The 27080-nt window shown below is 46.6% G+C and overlaps 1 protein-coding gene across 4 annotated transcripts in view; it reads left to right on the top strand.

Annotated features, from left to right (window-relative positions):
- The first annotated feature begins 3149 nt into the window (after positions 1 to 3149).
- The window catches only part of LOC142499404 (uncharacterized), a 131541-nt gene continuing 107610 nt past the window's right edge, over positions 3150 to 27080 (top strand). The window contains exons 1-2 of one of the 4 annotated variants that reach the window (XM_075608727.1): positions 3150 to 3260; positions 12617 to 14756. In XM_075608727.1, the coding sequence (XP_075464842.1) occupies positions 12776 to 14020 (1245 nt within the window). In that variant the 5' untranslated portion in view covers positions 3150 to 3260; positions 12617 to 12775 and the 3' untranslated portion in view covers positions 14021 to 14756. Of the gene's footprint in view, positions 3261 to 12616; positions 14757 to 23065; positions 23506 to 27080 lie in introns of those variants that run through there. The other 3 variants (XR_012802666.1, XR_012802667.1, XR_012802665.1) reach the window with 3 other exon arrangements.

Consider the following 27080-nt stretch of genomic DNA (forward strand, 5'->3'; position numbering starts at 1 on the left):
CCCTCTCCCTATTGGTCCTTCCTCCTACTTATAACTTGCTCAGCCATTCATTCTTTGGCTGAGCATAGCTTTGTATGACCTGTGTTAACCACGTTCGTGCCTGCCTCAGTTCCTGTCTCTTTGTCTCCTTAGTGATCCCTTGCGTAACGAACCGGCCTGGCTGTGGATCTGCTCTGGTCTTCTACCCTTGGTTTGTAACCTGACCTCCTGGACTCCCCGACCCCTTTACCTCGGTTTGCGGATTCCGACCTACCTCCCGGCTCTGGACCCCAGGCTCTCGGTACCACCTATCTTCTGGAACCTCCCTTCTCGTCTGGCGAGTATCTTACTTTATCTTATACTCCCAGACGGTTCCAGACGCCTATTTTCCACTTTCCAGGCGTGTGTCCCCGTAGCTGTGGGTGCAGTTTGTTACCCATCTCACCTCAGTTTCGGGGTCCCTCCTTGTCCGTGGTGAGCACAGCGTAACACTTATGCATCGTGAACTCCAATGGACGAGCCGAGACTCCGCCCAGTCCATGAAAGGGTTATGAAGTTGAAGCCACGGTAAACACAGAATGACGGAAATATTGGAACAGTGGATTACATCCAGTCGAATCTCTAAGGAAATGAACACTGGTTGCAACGGTCTGCCATCTATCGCTTCCAAAGTTACCGGTGATTTTTTCTGCACCAACGGAATGCCATGCTTCTCCGCAAAACTTTGGTCGATGAAACTGTCGCCTGACCCGAAGTCCAGAAAGGCCCGTGTCTTGACCGCGAAGGATTCACTGGTCAATTTGATAGACAGCATCAACCTTGAAGGTAGACTAGAGGGAGAAGTATGTAGTGTTCTGAGTGTGATTCTCCCTTGTCTCACTGAGATTTTGGTGTTTCCCGCTTTATTGGGACAAAGGAGAGCCTGATGCCCGGCGATACCTTAATACATACAAACGCAGCCGGATGTGACGTCATCATCGCCGAACTTGTGCCTGCCTGAGGCTCTCGCGAGGTTGGTCCTCTCTTATGACGTCAACAAGATGGCCGCCACTTCCACTGCAGAACCTGACTCAGAGACTGGGGTGAGTGCCCAACAGTTCTCCACAGATCCCACTCCAGGGAAGAGGTCATCGGACCCGATGCTCATTCACGCGGCCCCTATACCATCCCCTAGAGGTCGTGGCCATCCTAAAGGTACACATACTGGACTGGTCATGGACATTGCTAGGCCCAGTTCACTGGCAACAGTTGCCCATGCCCTGTCACCAACCCCTGAACCCAGTCCAACACCGTCCTCTGGGAGTAAGGGCAAGGCCAACCCCGTACGTTATTTCCCGGATCATCCTAGGCCTCAACCCTTGGCTCCTAATCCCAATATTTCGGCCGCTGCTACCGCTCCCTTTGTGTTAACCTGTCCCCTGGTATGTCCATGGACAGAGGGACTGGGACTTTGGTGGAAAAGATGGGTGGTCAGAGGATGATTATGAGGGAGAAATATCCTATGCAAACCGGATACCGGTAGCTAAGTCCCCTGAGTCATTTAAGTCATTTAGGGACTCATCCCTGTCCCAGCAATCTGCTACTTCTGGTGTGTCCTCCCAGATGGATACAACGTCCAGTATTCCACATGAGGAAAATCAGTCCGGGGAACCCCTTAAGTGGTGGGACCCAATGTTTCAGGGCTACTCCGCCACCTCTGCCCCACAGACTGGAACTCAGGCAGGAGTATATTATGCAAAAGGGATTTATTGAGTCACTGCAGTTCTTTCACACAGCGTATGCAGGGTCTCAGAGGATCCCAAGCTTCTGGATGGTGCTGGCTCTCCCAGTGTGGAGCCTTGGGTGACTGGCCTCTCCCCCCAGCCGGGAGGAGACAGCATACACTTCCACTCCCTTGGAAGGGTGGGGGAGAACTCACTAGATTTGGTACTTAACTATGAAGAACCAGAAGGGGAGGGCTCAAGGCCTGTACCCTGTACACAGACCCTGAGTCACCACCACTTCTGTCACTCAGAGAAGAGCATGAAGGGGGGGGGGGTCAAAAGCCCACATGATTTGCCTGTCACAGCCTAGACTGCTAAGGATTTATGTGACAGGGGGGAAAGAGAGGCAGAGTAGACTAACCATGTTACATAGGTCTGATTTTTCAGTATTGGTATTAGATATGATTGGAAGTAGCAGGGCGCTCAAATGCCAGGTAATATAATCAATATGCCAGAACCAACAGCCGTGGATATAAGGAAGAAAATAATGATGAGTAGTAGCAGCAATATAGCTAATAATAATGGGTATATTCCTCCTGAAGACAGTTAATAGGTGGGAATGAACCCCCCACAATCCATCTCATTGGCAGGTACCCCTTTAGCAGAAAAATTACTCACAATTCCTCAGTGTGGCTGGCTGGATGTGCAGCTTCCAATAGGTAAGTAGGATGCAGATAGTGAAGAGGAGCGCACGATCCGGTGGGAGCAAGGAAAGGACCCAAGTAGTAAAAAAATGAAAATTTTATTTGGTCATGAGACCTTAAAATCCAACGCTTTTCGAACGCATATGCGCACTTTATCAAGGATAATTTCACACATGCGTTCGAAACGCGTTGGATTTTAAAGGTCTCATGACCAAATAAAATTTTCATTTTTTCACTACTTGGGTCCTTTCCTTGCTCCCACCGGATCGTGCGCTCCTCTTCACTATCTGCATTGGTATTAGATATACTTGCCTCGTGGCTTTCATCCGCCATCTTGGAGATTTCTCTCCGCCTGTCTGCCTTCTCCTGCCTCTGCTGCTTCGGTGCCATTGGTCTCTGCCTGGAGAAGTATTTCTCCATAGAACACTTGTCTGTCTGGTCCAGGAGGGCTGCAGGTGATATTTATTCCTGTTTGCTGTTTATTTTGGCCATTACAGATTAAAAAAAAAAAAAATATTAATGTTTTTTTTTGTATTTATGTGTATTTTTGTAAAATGGATTGTCTTTAATAAAATTTCATTTTGTAATATTATGTTAGGTTGCATTCCTTTTTGGGTAACCTACTGTGACTTGCAAATAATCCTGCTTTTCTATGTTGTCTTTGCTGTTTGGTACAAAACTACAACTCCCAGAATGCCCTGCTGATAAAAGCTCATAGCACCTGACATGCCTCAGCCAACCAGAAAGACATTTTGGGATTGAATTGGAGTATGTGTCTTAACCTTTGATTCTTTCTCTTATTACTTCCTATTTCATACAGGCAATCTGAATCTCTACCATTTATCTCCTGACACAAAGATCTGCAGACTTCCAGGTATCTGATATTAACCTTGTATGATTTACATTTGGCAGCAGTTGCCCATCTTGTTGTATGCTGGGTTCTGTGTGGTTTGTTACTATGTAAAACTGTGATGAAGGGTGAGAAGCAAGCACCGAAATGCAGTGATTCAGCTCCCAGTAACAGGCTGTGTCGTTAGCTCATTGTCTGTCACTGGATTCAGTCGTGCCTCACGGGAGCTGCTCATAACAGGTTTGATTGACCTTTAACATAGGCTTGACCACTACTGCATGTCTTAATGACAATTCTCACTTACATTTGAATGTGGACAGTGTAATTGACTGAAAATGTCTCAAATCCCATATGCATTTATCATGACTCCTTGCAGACGCATAGCACCATACCCCTCCACTCCTACTGTCCCAATCACACATTACTCTTGATGTTGTGAAAAGCCACAATAATGGTAATACAGCCCAGCTTGAGTTTTGCCAGATTATAATGGGCTGTATGTGTAAGGAAAAGTAGGACCTAAAGCGCACAGGAGAGAGAGAGAGAGAAAAAAAAAAAACATAGTGTAATCTGTATATAGTATAGGCAAAAATCCTGCTATAAATGGTTACACTTAAAGGATAGTAAATCAATATCAGCAAAATTGATTCATCTTAGCTGCTTCAGCTGTATTGAAGAGATCCTCTCCGTCAGGTTCAGCTGGGCTACACTTCAAAGGTGCAACTGCTGGGCTCAACCCGGGCTGGGTAAAATGGCTCAGCTCTCAGAGGAATTCATTAGATAAGGAAAGAAAGGATTGTACGGGTGTACAAACAATTTATTGAGCTAAAAAAACAAACACACATAAAAAGAATTACTGCAAACATTAGCCGAAATCCTCCGACTTGCTTCGTCAAGAAAAACGTCCTGTGTTCCTCTCCCACGGTCTCGTCCTACACAGGGTTGTTCCACGACACACCAGGGCTTCGGTAGATCAAAGGAATGTCCCGCGTCCTTCTCTACCGACACCTCCGTGCACCTGGATCACTTCCGCGTCACGTGAGAGTTCACCTCATGTCTCGCGAGATTTCCGTTTTTACAATTGATAAAACTTTTTTAATTTTACAATTTTTCTCCGGTCACATGCGATGTAAAACCGATACGTTCCTTGGAAGCCGGTGTACAAGCTTTACAATTAAAGCAATTAAAAAAAAAACCACAGGGCTTGGAAGCCAATGTTGAGGTTTCGCTTGTGGTTCTTTCTTAAAAATACTTGGAGACAATTTGGCTTTCAGACTATATTTCCCATGTAAGAATGGCAGATCCATTATATTGTGTATATAATTATGGGGAAATATCAAGATAAACCATCTTTGATTTTTATTTTTTAAGTATAAAATATTTTTTAAGTATAAATTGTTTTGTAACAGTATATGCAGCAGTGCGCATAATAATTAGCCCAATAATATTTATTAGATCATGCTAATTTATATAACTGCAGTGTGGACCTTTGAGCATAGTTATGGTGCAGAGGTCCAGAAAAAAGATTCCTTTATTGAGGCAACAACTGACTGTCAGATTGTGTACATAAATCTGTGAGCTAACCACTAGGGGGAGCAATTACACTACAGTGTATGGATATTAACTTTTTTAAGATGAGTTTTGAGACCATGATAGTATCAATGAGCTATAGTTCTAGCTTTCACCAAATAGTAATTGATTGTAATGTTATAAGTACCATTTGTGTATTTTTATGTGCACAACAGTTATTACACATGTAACTGGTATTCCCTCCTGTCTGACCCACCCAATCTCACATTGGCCCGTGTGGTCTAACCGGTCCCCATTACGTGATCGTGTATCGTGGTGCACCTGCAAGTAACAGGACTCCTGAGTCTCCCGCTTGATGGTATTAGGGGATGTCATCAGGACAGATAGCTGAGGTAGTGGGTGCGAGTCCAACTTACATCATGTGCAGCGCCTCCACCTCATCAGGATCTATGCTTCCGCAGGGAGATGGTCCTGGTAAGGAACTCCTTCTTGGTGGTGACTGCCACTGTAGAGTAATCTCACACTCACACAGTGGGGGTATCTTTAACAAGGGCATCTTTATTGACGATCTGATTGTAGTAGACTGCCCCATGCAGCTCTCGGCTCTAGCCGCACATTTCTCCGTGCTGTCCCTTTGCCAGGTACGCCCTCTCTTATTGGAGTGGGATCCCCTCTCCCCTTAGGGAGATCACCCCTGTGCCAGGTCCCTGGACACAGTGTGGCCTTGACAGGCTTGATCTGGAAACTCGTGCCCTTAGTTACAGCACTAGGGTCACAAAGCTATCCTGCAATCCCTTTCACAGGAGCCAAACATTTGAGCAACAACAACCTTAACTGACAGTCTTGTGCCTTATATACCTCAGGGGGCAGGCACATCTCTGATGTCACTATCCAGGGACTCAGAGCATGCAGCCACTCCCATCCATACATAGGGCACCTCACCAGGGTGTGAGGGAAAACCTCCATAACTACTGCTGGCAGGCCTGTACTTACCAGGGCGTACTGCCAACAGGGAAGATGTCTGCAGTCCATTATTATGCATGGCTACACACACTTTGCACATTGGCCAATCAGGAGTGTGATTGCATTTTGTAAACTCGTTATCTTTTATACTTGGTATTTTGAATTGGGTACACTACAAATCCCCCTCTGCTCTTTGGGTTTATTTTGAAACCCTTCTGTTTATTGTTACTATTTATATGGGATGATGTCTCTATTTCATAAGCACTAGAATGGCTACAATATACACACCTCTTGATTAGTAAACAGGGTATAAGTAGAGCTGCACGCAGCTGCCAGGAACCTGAGGAAGCAATCTGCGAAACACGTAGTTCCCTGCCAGTGCGTGCTCAAAGTGTGTCCACTGTCAGCCACCGTACTCCCGATGAGCTCTCTGCAAGCGGTCCTGCTGCCGGACACGTATGCAGGAGCATACCGCGAACCCGAGGACTCAATGTGAGAACCGGAGCTGATAGTGCTTTTTCAAGTGTGAGTGTTTGATTTGCTTGTCTTTTTAATAAACCGTGTATACAATTAATAAACCGTGTATACATTTGATTTGCGTCTCTTCCTTATTGGAAACATGGGAGAGGCCAGCCACTCACCACCATAGTGTTTGGTCCAATCTGAGGAGGGTTTATACCTCGAACCCTAAGGCCAGTTTTGATGTGAAGGAGGTCCATCCGTGGCTGTATTTGCTGTCCCTGGGACATATTCCAGACGGGGGAGGACACTGGGCAAAGCACCCCAGAAAGATACCTTTATCATATGTGTGATCACACATGGCCGTGTGAGTAATGTTATTCTATCTGCATTCCTCACATCTTAAGGTTTTTTTAACAGGACCTTCTGTGTATTATAATAATATTTTTATAGTGTGGTTTTATTGTTTTTGTTGTTTTACCAGCACTCCCCTCCTCTTTGTATTCACATTACTGGGATGTGACTTAGGAAGTCTCTGACTTAGGAAGTTCCTTATAGTCGGGCAACATGAGAATATCAACGTACTCCCCTTTCCAGATACGCACCTTTACCGCAGGAGTTATGTGAAACCCCAGGGGACAAGCTATGCAAAAGTACGCTTCTTTAAAACTGGATTCTGGAATGTTATTTCCCACGTCCTTAGCCCCCTCCACCGCCGCAGCTGATGATCCTCGTTCCTTGCCTGCCCTCAAAGTGACTCTTGCTACGCCTGCTGCCTGAGCCTGTGGCATACTGAGTAGGGTGAGGATACCGCTTACTGCTCAGAGTGGAGGAGTTTTACCAGGGTGTGAGAATGGAAAATTACCACACCATCAACTCACTGGGTAAGAGGAGATTTCCATAAATCCATGAATAAAGATGGCAGTTTTGTGTAGAATTGTACTTAAATGATCAATGGTACCTCTCACTGCTGCAGAATCCCAGCAAACTTTGGTTACACTTTTTAGTTTAAAATGGTTAGTTCCTCTTTGGGCCAAAGTGAACTAATAGCAATGACATGCTCTTTAGGTTAAATGTAGATTATTTACACAATTTTAAACCAAGTCAGACAAACATTTATATAAATATTTATTTAAGCGTTCCATCTTTGTCCAACCATGAATTTCTTCGTGCATTATGTGCGACCCCACTGTCATTTCAATTCCTTCACCATTGTGATGATGTCACTGACTTTTACTTTCAAGCGCATTCATTGGCTTTCCTGTCTCTGGGTAATACCCAGCATACATCTCTCCATACGTTAAGTTGTCTGAAGCTTCTGAATTTTCTTTGCATTTAGTGTCTAAGTTTTACATCCATATGTGAGCACAGGCACAAAACACAAGTTGAAATCTTCCCTCTTGAGGCACAGCGAAAGGTTTCCTTCAAACATTGTCTGTCATTCTCCTAAACATGCTCCATCCTATTTTGATTCTCCTATTTATTCAATTCAAAAGGTTCCCCTCCATTTTTACTCGCTAGCCAAGGTAGACACAGTTTTCTACAACGTCTGCTTCTACATATATTTTGATCTTTCTAGAGTTGGCACATTTGCTGGACATGATCTTACTGTGATTCATATGGAGGGCCCACCTTCTTGCTTACTTTGACTAGTTCTCTGATTAGTGTCGTAATTCAAGGTATTAAACAATTCTTCAAGTGCAGCTGTGAAAAGCGTTGGTAACATGGTGTATCTCTGTGGCTCCCTCCTGCTGATCCTTATCGTGCTTGTATCTTCATGTAATCTAATGGTTTATGTTGCATTCCCATAAATGTTTCTTATAATATCAATGTATGCTTCGATGCTTCTTAATGCATTTAAAAAGGCTGAGGTGTAGACAGAATCAAATGCTTTTTCATAATATATGAAATGTAAACTGAGTGGTAGCTCAAATTTATAACTTTGGGACATAACGTGTACAAATTTGGATTTGATCCAATTTTCTTTTATTCAGCTGTGAAATCCTGCTTCTTCTCTAGGCTGGACAAAGTCCAGGGTCTGTTGAAGTAAATAACTATCCTTGTAAAAAGTTAGTGATTTTATTTATTTATTTATTTATAAAATATTTTACCAGGAAGTCATACATTGAGAGTTACCTCTCGTTTTCAAGTATGTCCTGGGCACAGAGTTAAGACAAATAATACATGGTTACAAATACAGTTACATAAATCGGGAGGGGGCCAGGGACACTTGGGTGGGTGGGTGGGAGGTAGGGGGCCAGGGACACTTGGGAGGGTGGGTGGGAGGGAGGGGGCCAGGGACACTAGGGTGGGTGGGAGGCTGTGGGGCCAGGGACACTTGGGTGGGTAGGAGGGGGCCAGGGACACTTTTGGAGGCCAGGGACACTTGGGGGCCAGGCACACTTGGGTGGGTGGGCTAGGGACACTTTGGGGGCCAGGGACACTTTTTGGAGGCCAGGGACACTTGGGTGGGTGGGAGGTAGGGGGCCAGGGACACTTTTTGGGGGCCAGGGACACTTGGGTGGGAGGGAGGGGGCCAGGGACAAGTGGGTGGGAGGGGGCCAGGGACACGTGGGTGGGAGGGGGCCAGGGACACTTGGGTGGGTGGGAGGGGGCCAGGAACACTTGGGTGGGTGGGAGGGGGCCAGGGACACTTGGGTGGGAGGCAGTGACTGGGTGGGGTGACTTACCTTGCCGCCGGACGCTTTCCCCTGCTGCCCCCGATATCCCCTGCTGTCCGGGACGGGAGGTGGGCTTGGGGGCACGGGAGGTGGGCTCGGGAGGGGGTGCCACGGGAGGTGAGCTCAGGAAGCTGGCCGCGGGGGGAAGCGGGCTGCAGTAGGAGCTTGTACTTCCACCCTCCCCCATGTAACGTGCGGGCCACAGAGGAGCTGGTACTTCCTCCTCCGTCCCACGTTGGGAGCGGGGGGGAGGAAGGGAGTGGGCCCTGCTTGCCCTGCGCAAGCGCGTGGGACCGCGGGGGGAATCGCCGCCATATTTTTTTTAACTTGAGCGGGGGGGGGGGGGGGGAGACACCGTGCGGCCAGCCTCGCTGCGACCCGGCAATTTTGATGCCGTGGCCCGGTGCCGGGTCGCGACCCACCATTTGGGAAACGCTGATTCAAAGGATTTCTACTACATTGCTTATCACTCTTACTCTGCTGGATTATGCCCTGTGTTATCTGTGTTCTTGTACAATTCCACGGAGAAATTCTCAAATCAATGTATGATCAAAGGGTACATTATTTTGTTGATATATACTTCTGCAGAGTGCGGAGGTCTAGGCTGTGCTTTTGGGATCATTTCGTCAGCAGTCCTGAGAGGTGGCATGCTCGGCCTCCCCCCCCCTCCACCCCCACCCCCCGGGAGTTCCATTTGGATGCATCTTGGTGGGTTCAGGCTAGGGTTTCTTTGTTGATTTGAACGCAGCCAGTGATGGATTCCCTTGATGGCCCAGGGGTAACCCAAGCTGCCAGATACTTTATTGAGGGTAAACATGAAACACTTAACCTTAAACCAACAAAAAAACTAAATCCTGCCACAAAACACAATCCATGACCTTCCCACTAACCCTTTACTAAAACATTAATCCTAACCCTAACCATATCCAAAATATTAATTGTAGCCCTGCCCCAAAACCTTAACCCTAAAACAAAACATTTACCTAAACTCTACTCCAAAATATTACCCTATCCCTAAAATAAAATAAAGCTCACCACAAATTCGTAACCAAAAGCCTTTTTACAAATTCTAACCCTAAACCCCAACATTAACATACTTCTGACCCTAGCCCTCATTCTAAACATTAATCCTACCCCCAAGCTTAATTTTAGCTCTCTACCCCATCAGGGACAGAGCTAACTCACAGGTAAAAGAGAAGCAGCTTAGTGCTGCTTCTCTTTTCCACCACTACTACCAGGGATATTTTGGGGTTCAAGTGGGGCTGTCACCCCCAAGATTGATAGTATATTTCCCTTCTCTAACCCCTACAAGCACAGGGGCCCTCCCCCCCATCAATTCCCCTGCAAGCCCCCCCCCCTCCCCCTCAATTCCCCAGCAAGTTGCTTTTTGCAACCACCTGGAAATACCACTAGACCCCCAGGGAGATTATGGTGCATAGAGGATGTTGTCATCCGTCCCCCCCCCAAATTGATGGAATGGAATCCCACCCACTGGGTGTCACCTCCCTCAGTGTTCCACAAGGCATAAGGGTGCTTGAGATGGGAGCCACCACCTGCACAAAGCAGCCGAAGGGGAATACCACTAGATCCTATTGATTTCTTGAGCTCAAACGGGTGTGTAACCACAAAACTCAAAAGGGGAGGAGTCCCGCTAAAACCCACAAGATACAGGGAGGCTTCCCCCCTTGTCTTATAGGTACTATGTGGGGCCGCATCCCAGCGAGACAGAAGCCCGACATAGATCCTATCTAAGACTGCACTGACGAAATTTAAGGTGCAGTGCCACAAACTACAGGATTGAATGAATAACAGTGATACAGTTAAAAGGAGCAAACATTTTAGTAGGTTTATTTGGTCAAACCGAAGGGGTACTTATTAGTTACTTGTAACTATAATAGTGAAAGATAATCCTGCGCACTAATTGTAAAGAAGTGAATAATATTAAGCCTCGGGCATGGTCAGCGCTTATGCGCTGACCCGTGCTGAGGCGCGCTGCTGCCGCAATGAGAGCGGCTTTAGCAGGGGCTCGCTTTCGGAAGCGTAAGTCTTAGCAAAATTTTAAATTCAAGCGCTCAAGGGAGCGCAGGGCCGGTCACGTGAGCGGTTCACCCAATGAGGGCGAACCTGCTCCGTGACGTCACAGCTCCCCCCCCCCCCCCCCCGACACGCCCCCGGACGGTGCGGTCTAAGGCCAGGGAAAGCACCCGCTTTCACTCAGCCTCAGCGCGCCTCCGCACAGCTCCATTCACCCTGGACGCAGCCTTAGACAGATAATATGTTGTACAGGGGTATGTAAACACTAGCCCAAAGACCACTTAGTGACAAACTGAATTGCAACAAAATATACAGAACTTAGAATACTAAGGGAGTGTTACGCCAGTGCTGCCCGCAGACCAGACCCGTCCCCTGAGCTGAAGGGGGAAGTGGTAATACACGCACCCACAGCAAAGGGAGCGTGTCCGGAGTGTGGTATGAAGCGTTGCCAGGCCAGGTGAAGTAAGGTAGACAATACTTGCCGGTACCGGTTGTAGAGATAGAGTGAAGGATGCCTCGCCGAAGTCAGGGAGTGGAGAGTGGAGATAGGTCGTTGTCCAAGCCGTGTTCAAGGGGTTACCAGAGTGAGCGTTGTCCAAGGAGTGCCGAGATCGAGAGCCAGAGGGGGTAGTCGTACAAGCCGCGTCAGAACCTGTGAAAACACTGAGAGAATCCAGAAGTACTTCCATACAGAGACTATGTCGAGCAAAGACTGAGAGCAGAGAGGAGCTAGATAAAGCAGGAATTAGGAACGGAGGCGGGACAGGAAGAGCTACAGGGAGACACTGCAGATTGGTGCAGGCATAACAGGCCAGGTGAGTCTTGTTGGTAACCTGAGTATGCCCGTGCAGTGTGCGGGGGCGGAGCCTGAGGTCCGGGGGACGGGAAGAAGAGTGTGCAGACTGAGCGTGCTCCGTAACTCGTGTACGCGCGTGAACCGAGCCAGTGGATGGTGCAGGTGTGTGCGTGCAGGAGGGCGTGGGCGCGCCCGGCGCTGAGCAGAGGAATCGCCAAGGGGCATGATCCCGCGACGGCGGCAGGAGCGAGGAGCCGTGGAAGCCGGTAAGGCAGGTTTGTTTTGTGTGTCCAGGGACTCCCTGCGGGAAGGGGGTGTTTTGTGTGGGGAGCGTGGAGAACGCCGATTCCTGACAGGGAGTATGCTGCTAGTCCATAGGAAGATGGCTTGTCATCTCCGATACTAGTAAAAATAAAGAAAAAGACAGCGCACAACTCTCATAGTGTAGTATTATGATCATTTCAATTGTAAATACAGCAGGTGAGTATCGCACGTACATCAAAAATCCTTTAAAAGCATGTCATGTTAAGGGTACATATTACCACATTAGCACACAGTATTCTCTCACATCCTCGGCAGTCACCGACGGAACTCCTTCGATCAGTTAAGCGGAGTGATCTTTAATCCCCAACAGCCTGGATCCCGAGCGTCTGATGTAGTAGCACCGACACCTCCTCTGACTGTTACGGGGACCTGGTGTGTCTACGTAGGTGTAGCAGGGTACCCTCTCTTGCCTCCTCCCTGACAGTGGTCCCGTTGTGTGGAAGGTTTTAGTGAGCTTCCTTTTACCTGTAACTATGTATGTTTTAACACTATGAATGTTGTGTTGCCACAGATAGTATAAATGTAGTTATAGCAAAAATGTTAAAATATTTTTATTTTATGAATAACCTTTGCACCCTTTGTGTTTTTCAAAGATTGTGGACCCCGACTACAGAATATAGAGGAAGAATCTCACATGCTGCTGAAATTGTTTCCACAGAAAGGAAGACTACATAGACCACTGCGGAACAAGCAAATCCACTGAATCTGGGCAACGCTTTACTTATAGTGACACACTTCTTGAGTCAGTAAATATGACTCATGCATGCACTGAGTGCAAGGAAACCTCTAGCTCCAATGTTTGTAAACACCAAAAACTCCATGCAGGAGAGAAGCCTGGATTTGAAGAGAGTTTCACTTGCAGTTCAGATCGCAATAATCTCCAGGGAATTCATACTAAAAGGGAGAAGCCATATTCATGTCAAGAACATGAAAAAAGCTTTACTCGTGGTTCTCATATTAATCACCAGAAAATTCACACTGAAAAGAAACTATATACATGCGATGAATGTGGGAAAAGCTTTGTAAGAATCTCACATCTTAACATTCACAAAAGATTCCACAATGGAGAGAAACCATATGCATGCATTGAATGTGGGAAAACCTTTTATACTATTTCTGCTCTTAACACTCACCAGAGAGTCCACAATGGAGAGAAACCCTATGCATGCACTGAATGTGGGAAAAGCTTTAATACTAGCTCATACCTTAAGATTCATCAGAAAATCCACAGTGGCGATAAGCCACATGTATGTAGTGAATGTGGTAAAAGCTTTCATACCAGTTCATATCTTAAGATCCACCAGAGACTTCACAATGGAGAGAAACCCTATTCATGCGGTGAATGTGGGAAAAGCTTCAGTACCAGCTCAGCGCTTACCAGTCATCAGAGAGTTCACACTGGGGAGAAACCCTATTCATGCAATGATTGTGGAAAAAGCTTTACTTGCAGTTCAAGTCTTATTAGACACAAAATGATTCATACAAGGAAGCCGGAATGTTCAAATCTAAGCATCCAGGGTATCCACACTGAAAAGAAGATGTATCCATGCAAGGAATGTGGAAAGAGCTTTATTTGCAGTTCAGCTCTTATTAGTCACCAAATAAGTCACACAGGAGAGAAGCCATTTGCATGCACTGAATGTGGGAAACGATTTTCTACCAGTTCATATCTTAGTCAACATAAGAAATTCCACACAGGCGTAAAGCCGTATAAGTGTGGAATATGCGGAAAAAGCTTTTTTGGACACTCAAACTTTGTAGATCACCACAGAACCCACACAGGAGAGAGGCCATATGTATGTAATGAATGTGGGAAACGATTTGTTCGCAGTTCAGCTCTTAATACTCACCAAAAAACTCACACAGGAGAAAAGCCTTATGCATGTACTGGATGTGGCAAAAGATTTACTTTGAATTCTACGCTTATTAAGCATCAATTGATACACAGAAGAGAGAAGTCTGAACATGGGAAAATCTTTCCTCACAGCTCTACTTAGGCTTGGTAAACATCTTAGAATAACCAGATATACCTGTATTTTAACATTAAGACCTTCTATTTAAGTAAAGATTAACTAAAAAAAACGTATTAAAAGTCCTGTTCTATAGTTCACATGATGGTATTATGCATGTAGGATTCGGCTGTGGCAACTCTAACACCAGCCCAATAACAGGCCATACTATGAGCCTCAATACTTGGTAGTTGGCTCCAATTTGATTTACTTCAAATGGAAAAAAAACTTTGAAACTATCAATGCAAATATTCTAAACACTTATGTAGACAAACCAGAGCTTCTCAATTATATTAAATCAAGAGGCAAAAGACCGACTGGAGTTTGGACACTGAAGCTTTACAGTTGCTAGGCACGGATGCAAATGAAGATGAGTTTGTGCATGTTCTCCAAATGTATGACTCTTGATCAGGAATTAGATTCACCAACTATGTTTTTCTTTTTTTCTTCATTAAACTGACTTCAATGGGATTTTCCATGCGATAGTGCCCCGATCGGCACTAAAGCAGTTGGTGAATAACCCGCACATTTTTTGGCGAGCGATATTGAAAACAATAGTTAACTGCTTTGAACGCAATTCTGACCATGTTCGTTCTTGTGTTATCAGGGGTAATAACGCTTACTACAGCTGTATTTTTATGTTGAAATTTTAGGAGAAATTTACATTTAGTTTTATACTTTTATTTTTAAACTTTGTGGGGGTACAAAAGTATTTGTTTTAGGTAGTAAGCGTTTTTACCTCAGATAACGCAAGAACATATATATATATATATATATATATATATATATATATATATATATATATATATATATATATATACTGTATATATATATATATATATATATATAAAACAAAATGTTTTGTACAGATTTAAGTAGGAGGAAATAGCAAATACTTTTGAAAAGAATATTGCAGTAAAAACACGTGGTGTGCAGGACTCAGAAATCTGACTAATGTGATTTTCTAGTAAACAGGAATAAATGGAGAAACAAAGCGCACAAGCAAAAACGGAGCAGGAAGGACCCAGAATCAAAAATAGAATAAAAGGGCACTTTAATGTGACAAAAGACCCATCCAACGCGTTTCGAACGTCACAGCGTTCTTTTTCAAGGATAAAACATAGTGTAATAACATCCATTAAATACCCTCTTACCTGCAAGCAGATTCGCGCCAGAAACGGAAGCACGATGACGTCATGACGCAATGCGCGTCATCGCGCATGCGCAGAACAATCCGGCGCTGTCTTCAGGAGGATACTACCCATACTAGTGGCTATTATGTACTAATACCATTACTCATTTTTTATACCTTGGATTGGTGGTTTTGGCTTACAATATTCTTTTATTCCTGGCATTGGAGCGCTTTAGCCTATTTTCTCTATAATGTGATTTTCTAAACTTTTCTTTGTAACTCAGCCCTGATCGCTGCAACTTTTGGAGTTTCTACAGAAAGGTCATACAGGCCAACTTCTAATTTACATTAAGCCTTTTTAGCTCTCTCTGTCTCCCTCTGCCTTCAGCACCCATTTCTATATCCCTCAGTGCCTCTTACTCTTTCCTGATTTTCTCTGCTTTGCTGTTTGTCTATCTATGCCTTTTCCCCCATTTCTTCTTTTTTACTATCCCCTGTACTTTCTTTTTTTCTCCCCCCATCTTTCCTTTGTGATATTTTCTTTGCCATATCACCCTCTGTTACGCTTTTCCCTCCCTTGCCCAGAAATACCTAATTTGCAGACTGCGCATGCGTGAACAGCGTTTGCCGGTCACTCATGCGCAATCGGAGCCTGCCAGTCACACATGCGCAAGAGCAGCTGGCAAGTGTCAATTGCGCATGTGCACGAGTGGCCAGGAAGTGCCGATCGCGCATGTGCAGTCGACAAACGCTCTTTGCGCATGTGCGGTTGGCACACGCCAGTGGAACAAAAAACCGGGACAGAACGCGAAAAAGTCAGGACAGAGCCAGAAAAACCAGGACTGGGACATCTAGTCACCCTACCTATTTGCAAGTACAGGGGATGCTCCCCCAACAATCAAATAAGTGCCACAAACTCCTTATGGAGTTTGTGGCACTTATTTGATTATATATAATATATATATAACCTGTAGTTGTGTCAGGCAGAAGCTGGCTTGTATTGGTACACAGTGAGGAATAAGATTCGAGGCTGCTCTCTTTGTGCTGTCGATGATCTTCCCTGGAAATAAACATAGCACTAGACATGGCGCTAAAAGAATGTCAAATCTGCCAATACCACATACCCGCCCCCTCCCCCCCTTCCCCCGTGTGTTCCACATTTCACCCAATGCAACCATCACGTTTACAGGTGAAACATGAAGGTTCTTGTACACAGTTGCTCATCTGGAAGTGGGTGGGTTGAATGCCTTGGGAGTCCAACATACCTTCCTCTTAATTAGTTACCACCTGTACACATGGGAAAAACATATTTTGTAGGATATAAAGTTGTTGCATGATCACAAGGTAATATCCCCATGAGCAGGATCCCAGTCCATTACACATTGTTAACTCAACTCCTGTCACACAGAAGTAAGAATGTCATCACATTTAAACAACCAAAAGTGCTTAAATATGAGTCGAATCCCTCTGGATATGTTATGTTTTAAGGTACGAGCTCTCTCAAGACTTTAAAAAAATAAATGACTGTATATGCGGTGAGTTTTTGTCAGTAGTTTTATTCATTCTTATTACACGCTCTGCTGGCATTTGTGTATATTGTGCCTTTTACATTTCCGGTATTGTAGAACCATGGTCATTAATATTAACTGAGGAAGCCGCAGAGCCAGTGAAACACGTAGGGCTTTTTGAACTATTACTGCTGCGGCCAAGTTTATTCGAGCATTTGCCCGTTCTTGGCCGCAGCAGTAGCCTGGCGCGCGCCCGAGAGTGACGGGCGCGCGCCGAAGCAGCGGAAGAGCGCCCTCCGATCGGGGCGCTCTCCCTACCGCTGCCGGGTCCGCCGGGTCCCCCGGAACCCCCTGCCGCTGTCCCGCGATCGCGGGACACCAGGGCTCCCTCGGGGAGCCCCTGGACGCGCGTGCAGGGGGCGCACGCTCCTGAAGACGCGTGACCGCGCGTCTATGACGCGCGGCACGCCGAGGGGCGGCCACTAGCAAGCCGGGAAATCTCCCGGCTTGCGGATCTGGCCGCAGTGTGATTAAGTGTGTCGGTAGTGTATGCTTCCCGTAGCTACCACAAAATTGTATTCCCTGAGCTCAGCTTTCAATCAGACGTCATGTTACATAGTTAGATAGTAGATGAGGTTGAAAAAAGACATGCGTCCATCAAGCGTCCACCTATGCTTAATTTAGACAACAGATACTTTATCCTATATCCGTACTTACAGTATATTGATGCAAAGGAAGGCAAACAAAAATCGTCAGTGAAATATCATCCAATGATATCTCATAAGGGGAAAAATTAATTCCTTCCAGACTCCAAGAATTGGCTATCCGATTACTCCTTGGATCAACATCTTTCCCATGTTTACTTCTTTGGTATATCCCTGTATACCTTCCCTTTCAGAAAAGATGCCCAACCTTTTTTTTTAAACAAATCTATTTTATCTGCCATCACAGTCTCCATGGGCAATGAATTCCACATTTTTATTGCCTTTACTGTAAAGAAGTAAGACAGAAAAACCTTGGCGCTAACTATAAAGTCAGATCCAGCAAAGTGACCCATACAAAATGATAACAATGGATATATATTACCAACAAACGGTGATAGGTACTCCTATAAAGTGAAAAGGGGAGACCTATATGGATGAGGATCCCTTCTGCTTCAACCCCAATAGGGACTATCCAAGACCCTTGACATAGGAGATAAAACAAGAAAAAGGGGCACAAGGGGTTAAAAACGGTCAGAGGTCTAGAATAGAACTCGCACATCCGACCCTCCAATGTGAAGGAGGCTGGGAACAACAGGGGGGGGGGAGGGGATATATAAATATATAATCCACAATACTCACACGGCCAAGTGCAAGTACAGACAACACGAGAGGTATCTGTAATAGTCCAACCCTCCTACAACGATCTGAACAGCAGGGAACAGTGGTTCCTGGCAGTCAATTTTCTATTAGGTGAAATCCTCACTGTGCCACGCTTCCCAATGGCTCCCGCGTGGTGTGGTACAGAGATAATGAGGCAAGTGTATTAGGCACAAATCAACACATTTATTGGTGTAGATAAACAAAGCACTCATGTACAAAACTCCCAGGTCGGCACCCATAGTGGAGTCGTAAGCCCTGCAACGAAAGTCCTTGCCGCCGCGTCCGGAGAACAAGAAAGTGTGGTGGTTTCGTGCGGCTGCTCGCAACTTCTACGGAAGCCTCCACGGGTCAAAAACGGCCAACTAGGAAGAGCTACGGGTTTCGCCGAGGCTTCGGCTTCATCAGGCTCAAAGATATCCAGAGGAGGGTCCGTACACATTATATGAACCCCAATGCTAATTACAAACTGCTCGCACCTATCTCAAAGTGGGAGGAGAAAAGGCTAATCATGCCTCCATCAAGTCTCTTGGCCTAGCACACATGCTAATATCACTGCCAAACCTCATGTGGCCAGTGTGGTGAAGCAAACAGCTATATGTATGAAACACACTGACTCAAGATTCTGAGGGTCCGCATACTGGAGCACATGGGCAACATTCGCAGAGGCCTTGCCACCCACAGTGTCTCCCATCACTTTAGTATTGTACATGGGGGCGACCCCTCAGGATTGGTATACCGGGGGATTGAGGTAGTGGCGGAGAACTGGAGAGGGGGCGATAGAATCAGACGTCTCTGTAAAAGAGAGACGTTCTGGATCTATCAGTTGAAAACGTTGGCCCCCCATGGACTTAATGTAGACTTGGATATTGGGGCGTTCATATAGATGGATTAGATAGAATGTTCTTCCACCTTATGGACTCTACATTAGTCCCCCAGCCACTTACCCTTCCCTGGTTATTTGAACGAGGTTGTTTGCACATTTGCATTTTCATTGTGCTTCTTCATTTAACACTTTTTTCTTTCTCACTGTAGGTTTTTTTGACTAGTTGTCTGACCTATTTGGTCACCCTGGGCCTTTCCACCCAAATGGAGGTCCTTTATGTTAACTTTAGTTTTATGATTATTGGGTTTGTTTTTAAATTGTTAGTATTATTTTCGACTATTATGTGTAACCATGCTGTAAAATGGCTACAGTCATCTCTCCTGCTGACAGTAAGGCCTGATAAGTTATGGGCATGCCAGCAGTAATTATGGAGGTTTGCCCTCACACCCTGGTGAGGTGCCCTATGTATGGATGGGAGTGGTCCCATGCTCTGAATCCATGATTAGTGATGTCAGAGTTGTGCCAGCCCCCAGAGGATACATAAGGCACAGCACTGATCAAAAAGTTAGTTGTTGGAAGTTGTTCAGGAGTTGCTGAGTTGTTGCTAAGCTGTTATGAGACAAGGAGCAAGTCTGAGGGGAGATAGGGAATCCACCAATTTGGGAAAGGACACCTTTCAGGACACCTTTCAAAGGGAAGTGCGGTGAACATGAGAGGCTAAGTACACCCACTGTGAGGGGCAGCTGGCCCGCCGCAAGTCAATAAAGATGATCCTGTTAAATCATACCCTCGTGTGTAAGTGTGGAGTGATTACACAGGGGAGTGCACCACAGAGGAGTTCCTCACCAGGACCATCCACAAGCGGACGCTGGGATCCTGATGAGGTGGAGGCGCTGCACTGGATCTAGGTAGGACTCATGCACACTACCTCAGCTGCCTGTCTGGGTTAGCAATCCCCACACAACATCATGCGGGAGACTCAGGAGTCCTGTTGCCAACAGGTGCACCACCAGACACTACACTGTAATGGGGACTGGTTAGACCACGGGGGCCAATGTGAGATTGGGTGGGTCAGGCTAGGCCAGAAAATCCGTTACAATTGGAGGCGCTGCTGAGAGAGACCTGTCAACAGGACAGGCTTTTGCTAGGTCACTTGGAAACAGGGAGAGTGTCTGCTGCCACTTTGTGCTGCGTTGGGACGGACCTAGGGGTAGTCAGGGGGCTGATGGAGTATTGTCAGTTCGCAGGGACGACCTAGGGGCCTGAAAGGAGTTGGGGGTTTGGAGCCGGGCTATAGCTGTCCTAGTCACCTTGAGGCAGTGCTAGTTGGTAGGATGCCTAAAGGGATAGCCTGTTAACGTGGTCAGGAATCCTGGAGAGGGTCTGCACTAGGCTAGCCAACAGTAGGTAGACGCCCAAGTACTGCATGGAAGAGCCAGAGTACTCAAGCCCATTCCAGACCACTTACCGAAGGGACCACAGACTGGGAGGAAGGAGATACAGCAGACACAGAGAGAGTGAGCCTAGCCTGAGGTAGTGCAAACACGAGTCCAGCCTACATTAGGTACACAAGGTGGTGCATCAAGGTAATCTTTATTGTACCGGTGTGGTAGCTGCCCCGCAGAGAGGAGCTCCATGTACAATAATTCTAAGTACAGTGATAGAATGGCGACCGCAAGAATGGAGGATCCGCGCGATGCGGAAGGTCCAAGATGGCGGACGGAGGCTAATGAAGAGAGAGCACATGGCGTGTGTGCGGGTGAAGAGCATGTTAAGGAAATGACTTTCACGAGCCTGCTGTGGAGTGGTGCTAAGGCTGTGGCCGCACCGTTTTGGTCCTGCCTAGGATCGCAGGGTACTACCCTGGAGGACAGTGTTGAAGACATTGTTGTAATGTGTGGTGAAAAAGAAGGATCTGCTTGCCAGCCGGTGAGCGCTATACAAAGAGCTACCTCGGTAGCTGAAGTGATTGGACATGCAAACCAAGATGGCGGCTCCCGCTTCCCTGGGAGACCGCGTGGGCTAGCTGCAGAGAATTCTGCAGTTGCAAAAGTTGCAGACAGTTGGCCGGGATTGGCGCCAAAGAAAGAACCCCACCCTGTTGGGGATATGGGCGCGAAAGCTGTGGCCGCACCCTCCAGGACTGTGAAAGGTGCGGCCTCAATTAAAGGACATCCTATCGAGCTGTGGGACCCGCCCATAATTGCTACTAGTGGGGGTGGTTTCCAGCTGTGTCAGATGAGGGTGGAGCTAGTCAAGGGAGTGGCCGGCAACTCAACCCCTGCTTGTCAGTCACGCAGAACAGACCGTTGCTGCAAGTGACTCCTACAAAGACAATGGCCTGTCCACAAGAAGTGACTGCCATGGTATCCACCCAGCCATATTCAATACCGGGAGGAGTACTGGTGATTCGGGTGGCGGGCACCGAGACTGTAGTGGGCCTCTGCCTACAATGCAGGCTACCCGGTGGTATCGTGGGTACGGCGGCGCACTGTCGCACTCCACAGGGCAGGGACTTGTGCCTGCAAAATGTCTCTGTAAAGCGCTATGTAAAACCAGCAGTGCTATACAAGAACATGCTATTATTAGGGTGAAGGGATTTATTTTATTAGAGATTAAATTCTACACTTTTCAGCAAACACTGAGAGTCCCTCACTGTGCAGAAATATATATATGTAACGGGTTTCCCCCCCCCCCCCCAATCGCAGATCTGGTGTGGGTGCAAGGAACATACGTGTTACCAGGTGTGTGGTGCGTTACCTGTTGGCTCACAGGAGGGCTGAGCTTCCGCCACGGGGAACCTGGGGCAATTATACTAGGGGTAACCACTTACTCGATACAGCGCCTCCACCTGCGATGGCTCCCACCATAGGGGGAGTGGTTCCTCGCAGGACACATACAAATAACCAATACTCACACACAGTGATATATATAATAACTAAGACCATTTACTGGGAACAGCATATAACACAATACCATGCAACATATCATGACAGGTGTCCCTCTCTCGAGGAGACACTTACTGCGACGTCGCGCAGGACGCTTCCCCAACACCAGGTGATCCCACCCAGTGTCCAAAGAACCCCATCCAATGTCCCGCACTCTTGCAGAGAGAGGCAATGGGTGACTGCGCAGTCACTATTACACTAAGGGCCCGTTGGTGCACTTATGATCGTATAGTACCTGCCGAGCACTCCGGTGCTCGGATCAGCAACAACTTCACAAAGGATCAGTCGTAGGATGACGTCATCTGATCCCCAACCTGACTCTTTGCACGCGGACCGCCGAGGGCGATCCCACCCTGGAAATAGTCTCTGTGGACCCCAACTTGGGTCCGAACCTCTTAGCAGGAACCGCAGCGTCCGCTGTGTCTCTATCTAATCTACCCTACTGTGACAGGATCCCTAACATAGGGCCTGTCCCTGTAACACTACAAACTGGGGGTGAGAACCTATCTGGGACCTACGGGGTTAATAACCTATTCCTTTCCCCTTACTCTTCCCAGTTCTACTCTACCCCTGCAACTAACCTTCGCAGTCCTGAATAACTAATCACTAGCACTCGCAGCACTAGCCGTAACGCGTTGCAATCTACTGGGTGTGTACAGCGACTTAGCTGCACGCTAACCCTATGCCTTCTTGTCAGGCCTCACAGCACTGTCAGCCGTGATCCTGATAAGCAAGCACACTCTCGCAGTAAGGGCAGCGTCCCTATCTTGGGCCTCCCTCAGCACTTACCCACTAACCTAGTGGGGAGTTGGGGCCTACCTGGGGTGTGGGTACCTATCTGGGTGCAGGAGCTGCACTCACTCCCCGCACCCTTCCTTCCCTCACAGCTCCCTGACTCCAACTGACAAACCTGAGTGACAGGGTCCCTAACCTAGCGCAGTCCCTGGCAACACTCACTCTAATGGGGTAACTAAGAGCTATCTCGGGCCCTGGGGGTGCTGGCCTGGTACAGGGAGTTCCTGACTCCTGTACCCTACCTCCTTCCCTGGGCTGCTCCTGACTCTGACTGCCTAACGTGGGCTCAGCGCGCGAATTGTATCCACTTGCCTGCCTGGAGATCCTAAGCCCTATTGGCTCCCTGGCATCACATGGGGCGCGCAGAGGCACCTGGGATCTGTAGTCCCTGCTTAGTGCCTCCCCTAATAGGCTAGGGCTTTGCGGGCTTTTCCTACGCTCTTCTGCGCATGCGCGAGCTCCCTGGAGTCCTCCCGGCGCTCCTAGCCCTTGCGCATGCGCAACACACCTCTCACTGGCGGCGCCCTGCTCTGTGAGCCGCCGGGACCGGGGTAACGCGATCGCGGCCTTAGCGACGGCCCGATCGCGTCCCCGGTAACTGGCCTGCACTAGGGGGCAGCGCGCTACTCCCTGTTCTGGCCCTACACTCGCGCGATGCTTACCTAACTCTGGGGGTCTATCTGCGCATGCGCGACCACTGCGCATGCGCGAGCTAAGGGGCAATGGCGGCGCCCTCACCGCCCGGCTCCGGGATCGCTGGGAGTCCCGTGATGCGCGTGCGGCCTTGGCAACCGGCCGCACGCGTCCCCGGCAACCACCGATCCGGGATCTGACCGCCCTCACCTCTGCGATCGCCGGGCGGGGCCGCCATTGGACTCGGCGGCACCCGCGATCGGACACGAGGTGAGGGGGGTGCTACTGTGCAGGGGAGACCTGGCTACATATATATATAGAGAGAGAATATTTAATACATGCTTTGGGTAAACATGCTGTTATAAACTATTATTTATAATATAATGAGACCTCCTCCCCAAACTAAGCACATATCCGCTAACACCTAAAGTCTAGTCCTGAGGTTTACATGTTCCTTCCCTCAGCATTCTGGGACTGATCTTCCTCTTTATACACAGTAGATTTTGGGTTGTTCACAAAGTGTCCGACTGCCCCAGAGTAGATGGGGTGTTAGGAGAGAGGCATGTAAAGGATAAGCTCCACTCTTAGGCCGAGTCCACGGTCCCTGCTGGCGTGCTGAGGCGCGCTGAGGCGCAGGGAAAGCGGGTGCTTTCCCTGGCCTTGCGGTTGCTTACCGCAAGCGCTCTCAGCAGCCGTCAGGGGGCGGTCAGGGGGCGGTCCGGGGGCGGTCGCGTCACTGGCCGGGGGCGGGCCAGTGACGTCACGGAGCTGGTTCGCCCTCATTGGGCGAACCGCTCACGTGACCGGCCTGTCTCGCCGGCAAGCGGGGGAATTTTAAATTCCCCCAAGACCTGCGCTTCCGCAAGCGCGCGTAAGCGCAGGTGAGCCCCTACTAAAGCCGCTCTAATTGCGGCTGTAGGGGCTCAGTGCTGAGCGCGCTTCCGCCAGCAAGCAAGTAACATGGCCGAGGCCTTATAGGGGATTTCAAATGTCAGGGGATTTCAAATGTCAGGGGATTTCTCCTCCTTGCCAGTAGAGGGCTCTGTCACTCCCTCCCTCATTGTTGCGATCTTGTTGGTAATTAGGAGGAAATAGAAACGCCAGTTTCCACTTCCTTCTTGTTGGGTGGGGCTGGGTCTGTGGCGTGGTTGGCCATGTTTCCCTCATGTCTGGGAGAAGTTTAAGATCTCGTATTTTATATTGAATTACAGACAGGGCATGCTTATATTAAATTGTATTACAGACAGGTGCTGCTCCTGTTTATATGAGCATATCCTAGAGATGTTGGGAAACAGTCTGCAATTGATGTCTCTTTTATGCTTAAGGGGTTCATATTTACACAAAAAGCAGAAATACTAATCCCAAACTTCATTGCCCACCCTCCCTTCTCCCCTAAATCTTTCAACAAATACTGTTAGGGAAAGGAAAATGGCAAATTGCTGTATTCTACACATCATTTAGAATTTTCTGAAAATACTTTTTCCTAGATAAAGGGTTCTTTTAGGATTAAAAAAAAGTAAACCGAGTACCTTTAATCTGTTTTTTATTTTATTTTTTGTATTGTCAGCCTTGAAACATATAATTAGGTGTAAAGGTTTATGTAAAACTGAAGATTACCTTGGGGATAAAAGATTTTGTTTATTTCCATGTTTAGTGTTTAAACCTTTGCTCTACAGACCCTGACTTGATTAAGTGAAATGAGACAGCACCAATACTTTTTTTTCTGTGGAAATAAATATATTTTTAAATATATTAGGGTTTATATTAAATGATCATCCCTTTTGGTTTCTGCAACATACTGCATAAAAGTACTAAAATGCTTATTACAGCAATTTTTTTCACATTTTAATATCTATATGTATATATCGTCCCAGTTCTGGAAGGTGCTGGGAAATGGAACATGCGCCTAAATGTTTCATCTTTAATATAGTGTTTGATTGTAAGTTCACCAGGATAGGGAGAGACCTTTTCTACCAATGTTACTTTTACGTGGTTGTTATCCCTGTATAACTCTCCCTACATACATACAAACATAGACACTAAATTATCTTAATAAAGGGTCAGTCCTGCCTGGGATTATAGGGAACCAAGACAATGACAATCTTGTCTTTTTGTGATGAGACTAATCCAGTCTTATCTAGAGGTAAAAAATATTTAAGGCAGCCATTCGGTGTTGAAAAAAGTAGCTGATCTGCTTGCGTTCAGTGTCAAAGAAATGCAAACTTTTTTTTAAACGTTATGACGAATAAGTAAAGTAGTTACTGTCCTGTTTATAAGCAGTGTTTGCTCCAATAGTCACACTGCTCATAACCTTTATCATTGTGATTCCTCCCAGTCTGATAAACTGCCTGTGCTGTTTAACCTTGCTGTGCAGTGTGATGTGATGCAGGCTCCTCCCAGCTCTGCAGAGCATTGTTGTGTAACTGCCCAGACCACAGGATCTTTTGATTGTGAAGCATCCCTATACAGGTTTTTTTGTTGTTGCTATATTTGCTTTTTAAACATGGTGAAGCTGATACGATTATATCAAGGAGCGTTGTTCTGCTCTGTAGGTGGTAGTTGTGTTTGGGTGTATGTGTGGGGCCTCTGCATTTAACTGAGCAGCTCTGGCAGCTTGAGGTCAATGAGTCTAAATCCTACCTGAATCCTGTGTGTTAATATGCTCTGAGCACTTTGAGAATATTATAAGAAAATACAACTTGAAAAGCACTGTGGTCCTGGCCTACCTTTCAGGAAAGGGGTTAAAAGTACAGCCTTTCCCTTGATTAGGAAGAAGGGGGAGGTGATGAGTTTAGGAGGTTAATTCTTTTAAGTCAGACATAAATATGTTGTGTTCTCAATGTTGGTGAATAGAAGCTGATACATGGGAGAGGTCTGACATCTGTGATCTCTCCTTTGCCTTGTCACTGCATTAAGCAGGGCTTGTGTTTCCTGGTCTTAAACTTGGCTTTATGGCAGCAAGGGGGGAGAGGGGGCAGTCACATGGTGGAAGATTATTCTACACATTGTTTTTGCAGGGGTCCAAGACCACCCTGAGGATCTCCAGAGAACCCCACTAGAAGAATATTGCACTAGTGGAAATGAGGATGCTGGTTACACGATCTTCCTTGTGAACTGATTGGGGCAGCTACTCTAGCTTTGTGCTCACCTGTTCCTTCTGTAATTATCTACACTTTTTATGTAGGATCCAGAGCACAATAACGCTGGTAACTACAAGTACAGAAGTTTAGAGTAGGGTTTACATTGACCCAGGTGTTTAACATTTCCTCCAAAGCCCTCTCTCTTTCCTTTTAGATTGTAAGCTCCTATTTTGAACCTCCCTTTTCCTAATGTATCCATGATATATACATAGTATGTTAAATAAAAAAGATGTAAATCCAGTTCAACTTTTGTTATCTTACTGAGTGAGAGAATCATCTTTACAGATCTATAGAAACAGCACATAAAATGTGAATTAAAAAAAAAAACAATTCCTTCCTGACTTCAGTAATTACAATAAGATGTGTTCCTGGATCAATGCTCTTCCCATGTTTAATTTATTTGGCATATCCCTGTAGATCTTTCTAAAAAGTCTGATCTTTTTCTTAAAGGTATCTATTGTATCTCCCATTAGTTTCAATGGGGAATACATTGCACATGGCTGCCCTTACTGTAAAGAACCCTTTCACTTGCTGGTGAATTCTCTGTTACTCTGATCTCCGGCGATAACATGTCATTTGTTCTGTCTTTTGGATGAAAAGTTCCCATTAAACTTCCTTGGAAATAGTAAATATTTGTAAATGTTAATCATATCCTCTGATGCCAATTTACATTTTTTTTGTTTTTGTTGCTAAAACATACCTTTT

The sequence above is a fragment of the Ascaphus truei genome, chromosome 7, assembly GCF_040206685.1.
Source record: "Ascaphus truei isolate aAscTru1 chromosome 7, aAscTru1.hap1, whole genome shotgun sequence".
In the NCBI taxonomy this organism is placed as follows: domain Eukaryota; kingdom Metazoa; phylum Chordata; class Amphibia; order Anura; family Ascaphidae; genus Ascaphus; species Ascaphus truei.